Source organism: Artemia franciscana, chromosome 10 (genome assembly GCF_032884065.1).
Source record: "Artemia franciscana chromosome 10, ASM3288406v1, whole genome shotgun sequence".
Taxonomy (NCBI): Eukaryota; Metazoa; Arthropoda; class Branchiopoda; order Anostraca; family Artemiidae; genus Artemia; species Artemia franciscana.
Window position 1 is genome coordinate 19,616,919 of NC_088872.1, and position 13,949 is coordinate 19,630,867.

Below are 13,949 nucleotides of genomic sequence, written 5' to 3' on the forward strand. Positions count from 1 at the left end.
TTGTTTCCGTTGGGTTTGGTTATATAGACCGTTTTTTAAAAACAACCAAGGCACCATATAGCAAAACAAACTTACAGGATCTTGGAAAGGATGATGGGAAAATAGAAGAGGTATCTTAGCAAGACTCCAAGAATCTTTGCATGGACTAAATCAGAAAAAAAAACCCGTTTCAAGATAAAGTTATGTTAATGATAAAAGTAGCAAAAGTTAATACATGTATTTTGAAAAGCCAATCCAACAATAAAATAACATGGTAATAAACTGTTATTGCCAAATTTAATATGTGCCAAATTTTGGAAAAGAAACCGAGGGTAGATTTGGTCTGTACTATCTTTGTTCACTAGTGTGTATTTCCTAAAATTTTGTGTAATTTTATTTTTAGTCTTATCAATGACAATTAATGCATTAGTTAGTCAAAATAAAATAGGCAGATGATATAAAATTTACTTATGTTTTCATTTAACAGGAATTTCTAACTGTTTTACTGAGAAAAAGTTATCATCCTTATTGGCTATTCAAAAAATTCATTCAGCGTCTAGGTGATTCCAAACCCCACAGAACTAAATTCACCTTTGGCTATGCCAGGTGGAAACAATATCTAACTCGTGTCTATATAATACTCTTTCAATAAAGTTGTAGTCTGACAACACGAATCCTACACATACTTTGTTATCTTCCTCTAATTAATAATTCTAATGAACTTCCTCTAATATCTCTAATAACTTCTAAATCCTCTAATAACTTCTAAGTAATTTTTCAAAAATCTGAAGGGGGAGGTCAAAGTGTAATCATAAGCCTTGAACCCTCTATTTCCTTAATCAAATAACCCATTTCAGTGCTTGTCTGGGAATAAAACCCCATTCTGATGGGTATCCCAGGAATATCCCACACTTACTTGTTAATATTGACAGCCAGAAAAAATACTAATTTTTTTCTGTGCTATGACCGAATTTAATGAAAATATGAAAAGAACATGACAATCTAGTGAATGATTGCAGACATAATTTAACTTTATTTTTCTGTTTATCACAAAGAATATATATATTGCTTATTTACAAGATTTGTTCCCAGTTAATTTGTACAAAAATTTACTTTTCAAGTTTACAAGTTATAGAATTAGCCAAGGGAAACTGTCTTTAGCATTAAACGTTCAAGAGCTACACAATTATAGCATTCTATCCCTTTGAATCTTGAAATGTTAATTGAACAAGAAAACTTTTTAATAGCTATAGACGTATATTAGTGCAAATAGCTAAAAGTAAGGAAGGAAGTCGTGCTTGACAAATCGAAAAAAATAAATTATCTGGATGGTCTCGTTTAGCCGAGGTATTTTGAGTTGAGCCAAATACTGAAACTTTCTCAAAAGCTCTACAAAGAAGGGACACTTATTGTAGAAGGAAATAGAATCAAATTAGTCAATTTTGCAAAACGCTCATAAAAGATATCTTGAGAGATAATCAACTGCCTTATTTTTAAAATTTCTTTTTCTGTCATATGTGTAAGTTTAACCTTATTTTATTAATGTAACTCACCTTAGGTCCTGATTTGATTTATAATGTAAGGTTTAATTCAAAAAAAAAAAAAATACTCAGCTAACTTTATAACACATTCTTTGCTCGACATGTGTTCTGTTTTACTGTTCCTCTTTCTATGTTAAAAAAAAAAAAAAATTCATTCGCAGCTAATTAGATTTTATACAAATATTCTTTGGGTTGATTTGGACCCGAATCAGGTAAACAGGGCCACCACAGCATTTTTGGAATTTTTTTTAGAAAATGAATGCTGCTAGATTTAAATTCAATCCGTTTTTATGCCGAATTGTCTTTTACTGATGTGATATATTTTGAGTTTTCATCTTCATCTGATGTGTGTGTGTTGACATGTGTATGTCTCCCGTCATAATTCTTATTTTCGTGTTTTCTTTCATATTCCTCAACTTTGTATTCTGTATAGTGGGTTTAAACAAACTATCATTATTATTAGCTTAATTACCAACAGATTAGAATCTCGAAAAAATAGATGTTCTTAGATAAACTAAAATAGATAACCTATATGTCATCTGTTAAATAGATAGTGTGATCAAATAGCAAGTGATTTATGTAACTCAATTTTTTTTTTTCGAAACCAAAGAATTTCGGCTATCAATATTATTTAGTTGTTTCAGTGGCCAAAAATCATTTAAGGTTCAAAAAGAGGCATCAAGGGTCAGGGTCTGTCAATGATAAAAAGCGAGCATTGGAATTCTATCTTTTTTTAATATCCCTATGAAAAATTGCTTGAATTCTTACTCTATGACACTCTACGGCAATAATTTTTTAAACGGGAATGAACATTACCATTTAACAATTCTAAAATTCTCCTTTTTTGGTAAGACAGCTTCTATACAATTTTCTATAAATGGATAAGTTTCAAGTAATTTATTTCTTATGCCTTTCTGTACAGAAGTCTTCAATTGCTGGACCCCAGATACATTTTCCTTGTCATCAAACCTGTAAAGAATATAGTGTTATTCTAATATAGCCTATCCATTCAAAGGATTTCATAATAAACACCACACAATTAGATAGATGAAAAGTAACATTGAAAAGTTTCAAAACAGAAAAAAGTTCAAAACAAAACTGAAAAAACACAAGACAAAAATTGAGGCAGGATGCTCTGACCTTATTACCAAAACAAGGAGAGAGAAAGAGAAAGCTTGTTAAGCATTTTAGCAGAAGGATCGTAATTTGATAAGATAAATAGGTTGTTCCCAGCTGTTATTTAGCTGACGAGTGCGAGGCGACTGCAGGATTTTGGTGCAGCTGATTAGTAAGGTTAGAAAAACAGTCTGAAGAACAGGAGGTTGATAAGACTGCTGATGATCTGGACTGCATGAAGGTACAATTCAGAGGTTACATCTTAAAGCTATAAAAAAACAACAACTTGGATAAGAAATTATTTCAAAAAGGTTCAGAATTCTTTATATTATAAATATGGTGTGGATAATGTTTAGATTAAACTATTCAGCTCATATAGGCCAGGAAAAAAAACATTTTGCAATTACAGATGTCAATAGTACTCATATTTATTGATTATATGCATTTTTTTGATTCGGTGGATAGACAAATAAAATTTAGTTTATCACCTTGCTTATTTAGACAATCAAGAGCAGGATTATACAAGAACAGAAAAGTCTCTCTAATAACCTCTGACATTTATCTTATATCACAATCCTATGTCGCTAACCTCCCCTATAGTTTTATACCATACAAGACTCATAATAATAATTCAAATGAAAGGGGAGAAAAAAAAACGCCTTTCATTGCAACAACGACTTTAAAGGCACTACAATTCCATTCAGATGAAGGACTTAAGAATCATTTCTGTCTGGAAACTCCAGTTCATATTACTACTATTTCTTTATACATCAGTAATATTACTGATAGCAAAATTAGTACAGTGTCTAGGCAAGTATGTAGAGTATTATTTCAAGAGGGTTTGGAGAGGCAGGAACATCATCCTTGGTGAAAAAAAAAACAGCTGTGCTTGCACCTCCTATAGTCCAGCCTGTTTAAAACTAAGCCTTTTCTCATTCTTATGAAGCCATAATTTCCTTTAAACCTTCTTTATGATCTCTTTCAAATCCGTTTGAGAACATCCAGCTTTTCCATTAGCCTCAGATGGGTAGCAAAAATATCCAACTTTGTGCAGTTTTCACCTGTAGAGCACCACCTAACTACCTTAATCTTTCTTTCATTGCAGTACTACGGAATGGGGTGGAACTGAATTTGTTGCATAACACCACCTAACTACCTTAACCTTTCTTTCATTGCAGTACTACAGAATGATGTGAAACTAAATTTGTTGCATAACACCACCCAACTACCTTAAGCTTTCTTTCATTGCAGTATTACAGAATAGGGTGGAACTAAATTTGTTGCATAACACCACATAACTACCTTAACCTTTCTTTCATTGCAGTACTACGGAATGGTGTGGAACTAAATTTGTTGCATAACACTGGTATTATGCAACAAATTAGAAAGGTTAGGTAGTTAGGTGGTCACCTAACTACCTTAACCTTTCTTTCATTGCAGTACAAAATAATGGGGTGGAACTAAATTTATTGCATAACACCACCTAACTACTTTAACCTTTCTTTCATTGCAGTACTACAGAATGGGGTGGAACTAAATTTGTTGCACAACGAAATGCTTGATGTATGGTTGTTCAAACGAGTATACATAAAAGTCATCCTCAGGTAATCAGCATGAAAACTGAGATGATTAGAAAGAACTGATGAAAGTAAACTGATTGTTTAACAATAATATAGCCTATTCAGGAGGGCAGTTTTAGGTTTAGAAGGTTTAGGGGACAGTAGCCCTACTCCTGTTTGTGTTAATTTCTGTTATTTTGAATCTAGAACTAACTACTATAGGTCTTTATTCATACTCGTCTTGGGTCTTAATGTGGCTATTCACTTTTATTTCCTTTTTAAAATCTTTTTTGATTTAATCAGTAGACATGGAAGAGACTAAATATGTATGAAAATCAGTACTTGATCCAAATTTTGACTTTTTATCTATCTTCTTATATTTGAGAATCACACAAAAAATGAGAGGAAATTGAAGAGCTACGTCCGGACATCTACAATAGACCATCATAATTGAACACGTCTTCCTATATCTTCATTCTTCCATTAGCAAAAGAAAAGCATTTGCATACTCTTCAGTTCAGTTCAGTTCCATTTATTAACATCAAAATGAATGGACAACAATAACTCTCTACCCCTACAAGGCTCCATGGCCCGTTAAATAGTGGTTAAAACAAAAATAAACACCAAATAAAGAGTGTCTTCTTAAAAAAAACAAGAAATCCAATTAAATAACTTTGTGTTATTTTTACTTACCACTTCTTCCTCGAAATTCAAATCCAAGTCCACACCTTTAATACACAAATACTATAAATCAATATAACTACCATCCTTAGTCAGAAGCACAATTTGAACATGACATAACATTTCTTCTACATTCACATCGAAAGTTCCTTTGCTTTTATACAAGATTTATCATTTACCATTTTTTCTATTACATATTTCATAGCACCATGAATGTCCACTGCCACCTACATTTTTACTTTGTTTAATCACTACTTTTTATGCATTTATTGGACAATTGCTTGACCGAATCAACAGATGAACTTAATGTCATAATGCTCCATAGAGTCAATTCTAGATGGGAGTACACCATCAACATAAAAAAGATGTTTTCAAGCACTTGTGCCTGAGTGTTGCCTCCTACAGATAGTTGGATCTGACAGAAGAAAGTTGACATTTTGAATAAAAAGATGGAATCCAGCCAAATCATTCCCAAACTTGTACATTATAACATTGCAGTGTGCAAAAGGATTCTGCACAATGGAATGACTATATTAATTTTAGTTTAAAACAAACTTTAAAATCAAAACCCACAAAACTGAATTTGTTTTTAAAAGACATGCTTTCATTGTAACCTATACTGTATAACATCAAAATATACAGACAAATTGTTTACAAAGCTTTTTTAGTTTCAGCTAAGCTTTTAAGTCCAGATACCGAAATAGACCACGTTTCAAATTTTATAGTAGCCTACCTTGGCAATAACATATAAAATATTGGACTACAGCCCTTTAAGCTTTTAAGGAGCACGACTTATTATTACCACCCAAAGTAGGTAAAAAATAGGATTGCTGCTTCTATCTTATTCAGGATGATTAGGCTCTGTTCTATTTCAGTTTCTTTCTTAAATCTTACAAGTTGTTTTTGGCATTACAAAATGTTTTGCAAATAAAGAAAATTAAAACAGGTGAAAAGAGCCTAAGCACTATATGTGGATAATAATTTATCCTATGCTTGAAGTGTTACTTCTTCATCTAGAATAGTTAGGCTTCACAGCTCAATCCTTATAATGACGTCAGTCGACAAACATGACGTCAGTCGACACACAAACATGACGTCAGTCAACAGACAAACAAACAACTTATTTTTATATATATAGATAGATATGTATATATGCTATAATATGCAAAATATGGCACAGTGAATTAAATACAACCATTACCAATGCAGCATACTGCCAAACCCTCACAAAGCTCTCCAGAGTGGTTAAAAAAATATGGCATGCTGACAAAGGGAATTATCCTTCTTCATGACAATGCATGACCTCACCACACTGCAGGTCAGGCCTGCAATTTGTAAGACAGTTTTGGCTGGGAAGTTTCAGACCATCCATCTAACAGTCCTGGACTTGTGCCAATCAATTACCATCCGTTTCTCCACCTCAATGGCAACAGTTACAAATGATGACGATGACATAAAAATGGCAGTGAATTCTTGGTTATTGGAGCAGGTGGCAAGCTTTTATGAAGAGGTTACCATACTTTAAAATTAGTTGAGAGGCATAATAAGTATTTCAACAAACTTGGGAACTATGCCATTAAATAGTGTAAAGTATGTACTTTCTGAAAATAAATATACTGTTCTTTGTTTTTTTTTCTCTCTTCTTCATTTTGAATTTTTTATTGTTATTTTGGTCCTTAACAAGTTTGCTTCTAGGATCTTTATTATTATTGTTATGTGTTTTTTTTTTTAAAATAATAAATTGAATTGAAATAACCCTTCATTGCGTCCTTATCTTCAAACAGACCTTACTTAAAAACACCCCTCAGATGACAAGCAATATGAAAATCCTCTTTAAGAAAAAGTACCCCATTTCCAGCTCAATATTAAGACTGAATAAATCGTTGTCCAGTATGAAGTCTAACCATTTATATAAGGGGTTTCAACTGGAGGAGGGGAAGGGGCTTGTACATCTATTTTGTATTTGTTCATAGCATATACTCTATATAATAGTGACTCAAAATTTATTACTCATCATCACATATTTATAGTACAAACAGAATTGTCTTGAAACCTTTTAATTCTACCCAGACCAAGCAATCTGTTTAAATACCAAGTTTAACATCTGCTTGAATAGACGAACTAGGTAATAGATGCTTAGTTCAAAAGAACTCTAAAAGTAAGCAGCTTCAAAGAACCTATTAAAGTCAACTGATAACTTTGCAAAATCAAACTTTCTTCAAAACACATTTTAAGGTTTCTAAGTTGAAGTAAACAAGAACTGAGACCTTCAAAGAATCTTTTGAATTTCAAGAGGCAAAATGATAATATGTGTTTGTCCAAAATACTGAACTGGGTTTCTATAGATTACAAATATCTTGATTTTTGTCAAAAGTAATTAATTTAGATAGGTTGTTAATAGGCGTTTGACCAGCAATGTATTAGGTACAAAAATCCCACTGAAGTTTGATACATCTAAGCATGACCTCTTGCACCAGTGCTTGGTCTTTTAATCTACAATATTTCGATGATTATACTATGTATACACCTTACTGTAATTTATTATTAGAGATTGGGCAATTAAATAAGAAATTTGAAGAACCTTAGTTTTTCAAATATTGGAATCAAAGACAATTCTGCTTTTAAAACAATTCTACTCTTAAGTTAATGATTCCAAAATAGAGCTCAATGTTGAGTAGATAAAAAAAAAGTTTTACATAGAAAGTAAGGAGCAGCACTAAAACTTAAACTGAACAAAAATTATTCTATATATGAGGGGGCTAAACCCTCCTCTGCCCCTTTTTGTCATGATTAAGTTTGATCTTTTTCCTAATGCTTTAAGAATGACCATTGAAACAAGGTAAACTCTTGCTACAAGCATTCCTTTTTTTTACAGTTTTGGTTGCTATTGAGCCAGGTTGCTCCTTACTTACAATTTGTTACCATGGAAAGTTTGACAATGAGTCTAATATAAATGTTAATTTATAATACAGGAAAGCTCATACCATTCATTTAATTCCTATTGGATACAATCAAATATTCAAGGATTACTACTACATAGGAGTTGCTCTATAATAAAAAAGATTGAATAAAGAAACCATAAAAAGCTTGTATTTGCAGTCTACTTGCAAAATCAACAATGTAATACCAAAAAACAATAAGTTCCAACATATACCAGTTTCCCCTAATACTTATCTTTTCTTGTTAGTTACTTAAAAAAAAAAAATTCTGAAAAAGAACTTTTTCAAAGAAAATTAAAGGTCATATTAAACTTAAGATCAGCAGCAATAAAAATCCATAATAATTCAAACTCAAAACAACCAAAAATTACTGTTAAAGAATAAATAAAACCCAAACTGAACAGAAACTAAACAAACAATCATAGCAAACAAATGTACAACATGTACCATATAAACAAATAAATAAATCTTAAAACAAGTAAAACTTAAATTGAATATGTAAATTAAGCTAAAAAATCAGTACAGAGTTTGGCTACTACCCCCTTCCTTAACAGTAAGAGTATAAAGCCTATTGGGCTGTGAAGAGGGTTCAACTTTGGACCCATAGATATTTAGCCTATGAACTATTTTGAACAAAATGACTATCTCAAAATTTTGACTGGATACCTTTGGGGGAAAGGAGGGGGGCTGGTTACCCTTTGACCACTTTTGACTCTAAAAAAAGTAAAAGTTTCAATTTCTATAGCAATTGAACAATGTTGGCCAAAGCACATTACCTTGTGGAACTAAACTTAAGACTATTGTAATTTAAGAAAAAAAGATGGGCTTTCATCACAGTTACCTTGACCACTTTTTTCCTGCTTGTCAAGAAGGCCATTATCCAGCTGGTGGCAACTAAGTTAATACCAATAGCATGTAAATTTTCTTAGGGTTAGTAATCAACTGACGTTAGGATGCTAATGGGTCAATGAGGGTCTACCTGGTTTTTTCTGTGTTGTCCATTTCCAAAATTTTTGGGATTATCTTTTGTCTCTTTTGCAAAAAAGTCTTCATATTCTGCAGACAATTTTCTTGTTAAATTTCTGAGATGATTTCTAGCTTGTTTGAACTTTTCTCATTTATCTGGAGATAAAGAGTTTTGTAAATTGTCCATCTTCTCTTTTTTGTTGTTGCTAGCTTTTTGTGCATCTTGGGAGATAAATGGAAGTGTTCTGGTTTTTTCTACAAATTTCACTGTTTTTCAACTGTTTCTAGCAATAAAGTTCTCATTTCACTCAATGCACTTCATCTTGCTTTTCAATGAAAGACCAAACAGAGTTTGTTACTTCTTTTGATACTATAAAGTAGTCTATAAACATAATGTCTTACAAATTTATGTTTTCTAGGTGGAAACAAATGATGTATACTAAGAATACAAACACGATCACTATGCCCAGGGGGTGGTAAATGTTTTACTGATAAAACATCATCTATATTATCTATCATAAGTAAATCTAGGAGGGATTGTCCCTGGTTTACTTGGTACCTTGCACTGAGGTTAACCACCTGACAAAAATTGTTTTCATGTAAACACCTCAGGAGAGAAATATCTCTAAAATATTCAGTCTCAGATTTAGGGAAACATCAAACATTCAGCCACAAGATATCTGGTAAATTGAAGATATCTGGTAATTGAGGAGTCACCTGGGATGCAAATTTTTAACCATACTTGTTCAACCAAGGGTTCAAAATTGCATTTTAATTTGGTTCACTTACAAATAGTCTTTCACATATATTATAACATCTTTATTAAGGTTGCTGAAAGCCTTGTACCTATTTAACACAATCTAATTGCTAGTCAAATTTATGGATGGGTTTTTAGGTTTGACTTCCCAAATTGCAGCAATATCAACTGTTTCAGTTGCAAAAGTATGTACCTAGTTCTGTAATTTCATTAGGAATTGCTATTTGTGAACATAACAGAAAGACATCTAACAGGCTCCATAAAAGATTTGGGTGTACTACATATTGCCAATACAGAACTGACACTACAAAAACTTCTATCATTTGACCAATCAATTAAGTCAAATTCAGAACTTACAAGATTAAACAGTTCAGGAATACTAGCAAAACAAGAAGCTGAAGAGGAGTAAGAAACTTCTTTAGGCTTGCTAGAGTAGCCTAATGATGATATCCTCTGTGTATATTCATAAGTAGGCTAAACACTTTATCAAACATTAAATTCACATTATTATGGACATTGAATATATACTAGCCTACTCTTTATCTTGTCTCTCAGAAAAGTGACAGCTTTTGCTGCTTCTAGGGTGTCAATTTCTGTAATTTTTTGGCAGAATAGAGCCATTTCTAATGTAGCCTACATGTTAGGCTTGCCACAAGTGACTTTGCTTTCATTTCTGTGACAATGTCTTTGTGCCTGAGCCTCTCTTACTTGACATATCTTTGAAAAATTGAATTTATTCTTTTTTTCAAATGACTTTTTAAGTATCTTGTAGGCTACTTAGCAAGAAATAGGCTCAACTTTAAATAACAGAGGCTGGTGAGCTGGAGTTAGAGAGTAGTTAGAGATATAACAGGAGGTCATTTGACCTGTGTTATTGTTATTGAGGGTAGTTTGAATTCAGATGTAAGATGAGACCTCAAAAATACTGAGTATTTACAACTATGGGGCACTAGCCTAAATGGGCAATTATATCATTTTTCATCTTTTCTTTGTCTAATTTGATGTGCAAAGTATCCCAAACTTTTGCTCTAATGGCTTTTCTAACCTGACTCTTTGCCTGATCCTTTAACATTTCAGAAATAAGTTAGCTTAGGCTATTTAGTTTGGGGAAGCCTATAGGCTAGTTTGATAGGATTATAGATCAATGTTGGTGACTTGCTGCTTGGCGTTATCTATTTTTTTTCTCAAGTCCTGAGACATAAAGTTCAAGCTCTGGTAGAGGCTAGAGTTTTGTCATGATAGCTTATTTTCAACAATTTTAGATACATCCACCACTGTGGTTTATTACCTTAAATTGCAGCTTGGAGCAATATAAGGATTATCTATCCTTGTGATGCTCCATGAGAAAAAAAAGAATTTGTTTGGTGTAGATTTTGGCTGTTAGATTAGACTCTTGTGGAGGACTCTGCAGCTTCCCAATTGTAAAGGAACTCCTGGCAGAGCCATTCCCTATCAAGGTGGGACTTGAACATTTCAATTGAAGTAGCAGAAACTGTTTCTTTAGAGAGCTGGTTCCACATATTGATGATTCTTTGGCTGAAGAAGTGGCTTCTATGTCTACTCATGGAATGCTACATGGAAAGCTTCAAAGAATGTCCTCAAGTACCAGAATGCAAGGGCTGTGCAAAGAAACCGGGAAGGGTATTTTTTGAGGATTTTTTTGGTTAAAATAATGTCACCCCTTTTCTGTCGGTATGTCAGCATTGGCAGCTTCAAATGATGTAGTCTTTCTTTGTATGGAAATTTATTCATGTTGGTAACCATCTTAGTGGCACAACACTGGACATCCTCAACCAACTTCCTATCTTTTTTGAAGAAAGGGGCTGCCAATGACATTCCAACCTCCAGGCATGGATGTACAAGCGCCTTATATAACTTCATAAGAACTCTAAGGTGTCTGCTGGAGATGGTTCTTTTTATGATACCGAGGGTTTTATTTGCAGAAGATGAAACAGACTTAGCATGGCTGCTAAACTTTAATTGATGATCTACAATAACCCCAAGATCTCTTTCATTGGAAACAGCAGAAAGGAAGTTGTCTTGAAGGAAATACTTATGATGCTTGTTATTTTTGCCAAAATAAATTACATGGCATTTGTCAACATTGAAAGTCAGAAGCCACATGTTAGCACATCTTCCTAGACTATCAAGATCTGTTTGAATTGATTGCTGGTCAGAGGGAGTAGCCACTTTTCCAACTAGTTTTGAGTCATCAGCGTAAAGAGTAATAAGATTTGAAAGAAGGGTGGGTAATTTGTTAACATAGAAGTTGAAAAATGTTGATCCAAGAATAGTGCCCTGGGGCATGCCACTTAATACAGTTGTGGGAGAAGAGAAATGAGGAGTTCCTTGCAAATCAAAAACTCTGACACTCTGTGATCTTTCAGAAAGGAAGCCCATAATCCACTGTACAACACCTTCGTTGACACCTGCAGCCCTTAATTTGATTATGAGGAATTCATGACAAACTTTGTTGAATGCTTTGGACAGATCAAGAAGAATCATGTTGACAGGAAAACACTCATCAAGCAGTGTTGTCACTAATTCATATGTTTGGATAAGGTTAGTGTCCACAGATCTGAAACCATGTTGTGAGGCTGCATCTTTATATATTATGGCTGCATATATTTATGGGCTTTATCTTTGATATATTTCTTAACTCTAATTCATAAGCAAGAAATCGAATATTCAAAAACATAGAATTACAAAAGCCGACAAGCTATAAAGCTATTTAACTTACTTTTTGAACATTTTTATTTATGAATGTTGTTGTTGATTATTAACGTCTCCTCTAGAATCCAGCTTCTGTTGAGACGATCTTCCTTGTTCCACACTTTTCTCTTTGTTTCTTGATGCAGTAATCTGAAACAAACTTCATAATCTCTTTTCTCTCAGTCTTTTTTTTTTTTTTTTTTTTTTTTTTTTTTTTTTTTTTTTTTTTTTTTTTTTTTTTTTTTTTTTTTATAAACAATGAATACAGAAATAACACACAACAAGCAAATAATTCCTTTCCACCCTCTTCAATATTTATTCCATAACACTAGAACATATAAAAAAAAAAAAAAAAAAAAATCTTTTTTTTTTATAATTAAAATAATATATAATCTTAGCTAAAATCATCCATTCTGCCACTAAATTTCACAAATTTCAAAAACATCATTATCATTTCAAGTCTTATAACATCATCATTTATCCCTATCCCAAGCATAAGACTAACATTGAGACTGCCTAGCTTTTCTTTTTGGCATATAATTCTCATATCCTTTCTAAGTCTCTCATAAAAAGGACACTCAATTAGATAGTGATGTACAGTCTCATTCTGCAAATTACAAGCTTTACAAACAGGGCTATCAATTTTCCCAATCCTAAATAGTCTAGCATTAGTACTTACATGACCTGATCGAAAACGGAATAACAAATTACAATTTCTCTTTTTCAACTTACTATAAATTTTACTATCAAAGTGGTTATGTTTTTTCTGGGCTACAAGCTGACCATGGATTAAATCCTTCAAAAGTCCAAATCTTCTTTTTCTCAATCCTCCTCTGATTGCTCTCAATTCCTTATATTCATTTCCCTCTACACAGTCATGGGGTTGTGCTGCTGCTATTTTTGCATGTTTATCAGCCATTTCGTTGCCTTGTATACCTACATGTGCTGGTGTCCATACAAGCTGAATTTCATATCCATTTTGGAGCAATTGGAGAAGTGTGTTGTAACAAAAGCTGACTTCTTGGTTTTGGTTTGAAGTAAAATTTTGTAAGCTCAGTATAGCAGCTTTTGAGTCACTACAAATAGCAAATTTTCTTTCTTCTTTGTCCTTTATTGTGGCCTTTTGGATTAAATCAAGCGCTATCTCTATTGCTTCAATTTCTGCTTCAAAGACTGTTGAGTATTGTCCTAGAGATCTGGATGCCACTAAGTTCTTCTGAGGAACAAAAGCTGCAGCTCCCACTCCCTTTCCTTCTATTTTGGATCCATCAGTATATATTAGACAGAAATTTTGAAATTTTTCTGTGATAAGTTTGTTAAATTCCATTTTTGTGTATAGTGGATTTCTTTCATTTTTTTGTATTTTTTCTATGGTACAGGGTATTTGCATCCAAAGCCATGGTGGGGTTTCTATGGGTTTCTTATATTGCAACATTCTAGTAATACAGAAATTCAAGCCTTCTACTGTCATCAGTGCTTCTGCTTTCTCAAATGGGTTTAAATGTTTCCTTAGTTTATTTGGGTTCATGGTATGGAATAGCCCACGCTTAACAATATGTTTCTTGATTGGATGATTTTTATCTGATGTCCATAGTTTCTGAATATATTTAAGTAATAGTACATCTCTTCTTGTTGACAGTTTTTCTATGCCAGATTCAATTAATAAGAATGGAATTGGTGTGGTATGTTTTGCACCAAA

At 32.8% G+C, this 13,949-nt stretch overlaps 1 protein-coding gene across 1 annotated transcript in view; it reads right to left on the reverse strand.

The window, feature by feature from the left end:
- LOC136031880 (malignant T-cell-amplified sequence 1 homolog) overlaps positions 1–13,949 on the reverse strand; it is an 84,199-nt gene that overhangs the window by 66,001 nt on the left and 4,249 nt on the right. The window contains exons 2-3 of the mRNA XM_065711824.1: positions 12,279–12,295; positions 2,337–2,489 (exon numbers count right to left, since the gene is read on the reverse strand). Of these exons, the coding sequence (XP_065567896.1) occupies positions 2,337–2,489; positions 12,279–12,289 (164 nt within the window). The 5' untranslated portion in view covers positions 12,290–12,295. The remainder of the gene's footprint in view (positions 1–2,336; positions 2,490–12,278; positions 12,296–13,949) is intronic.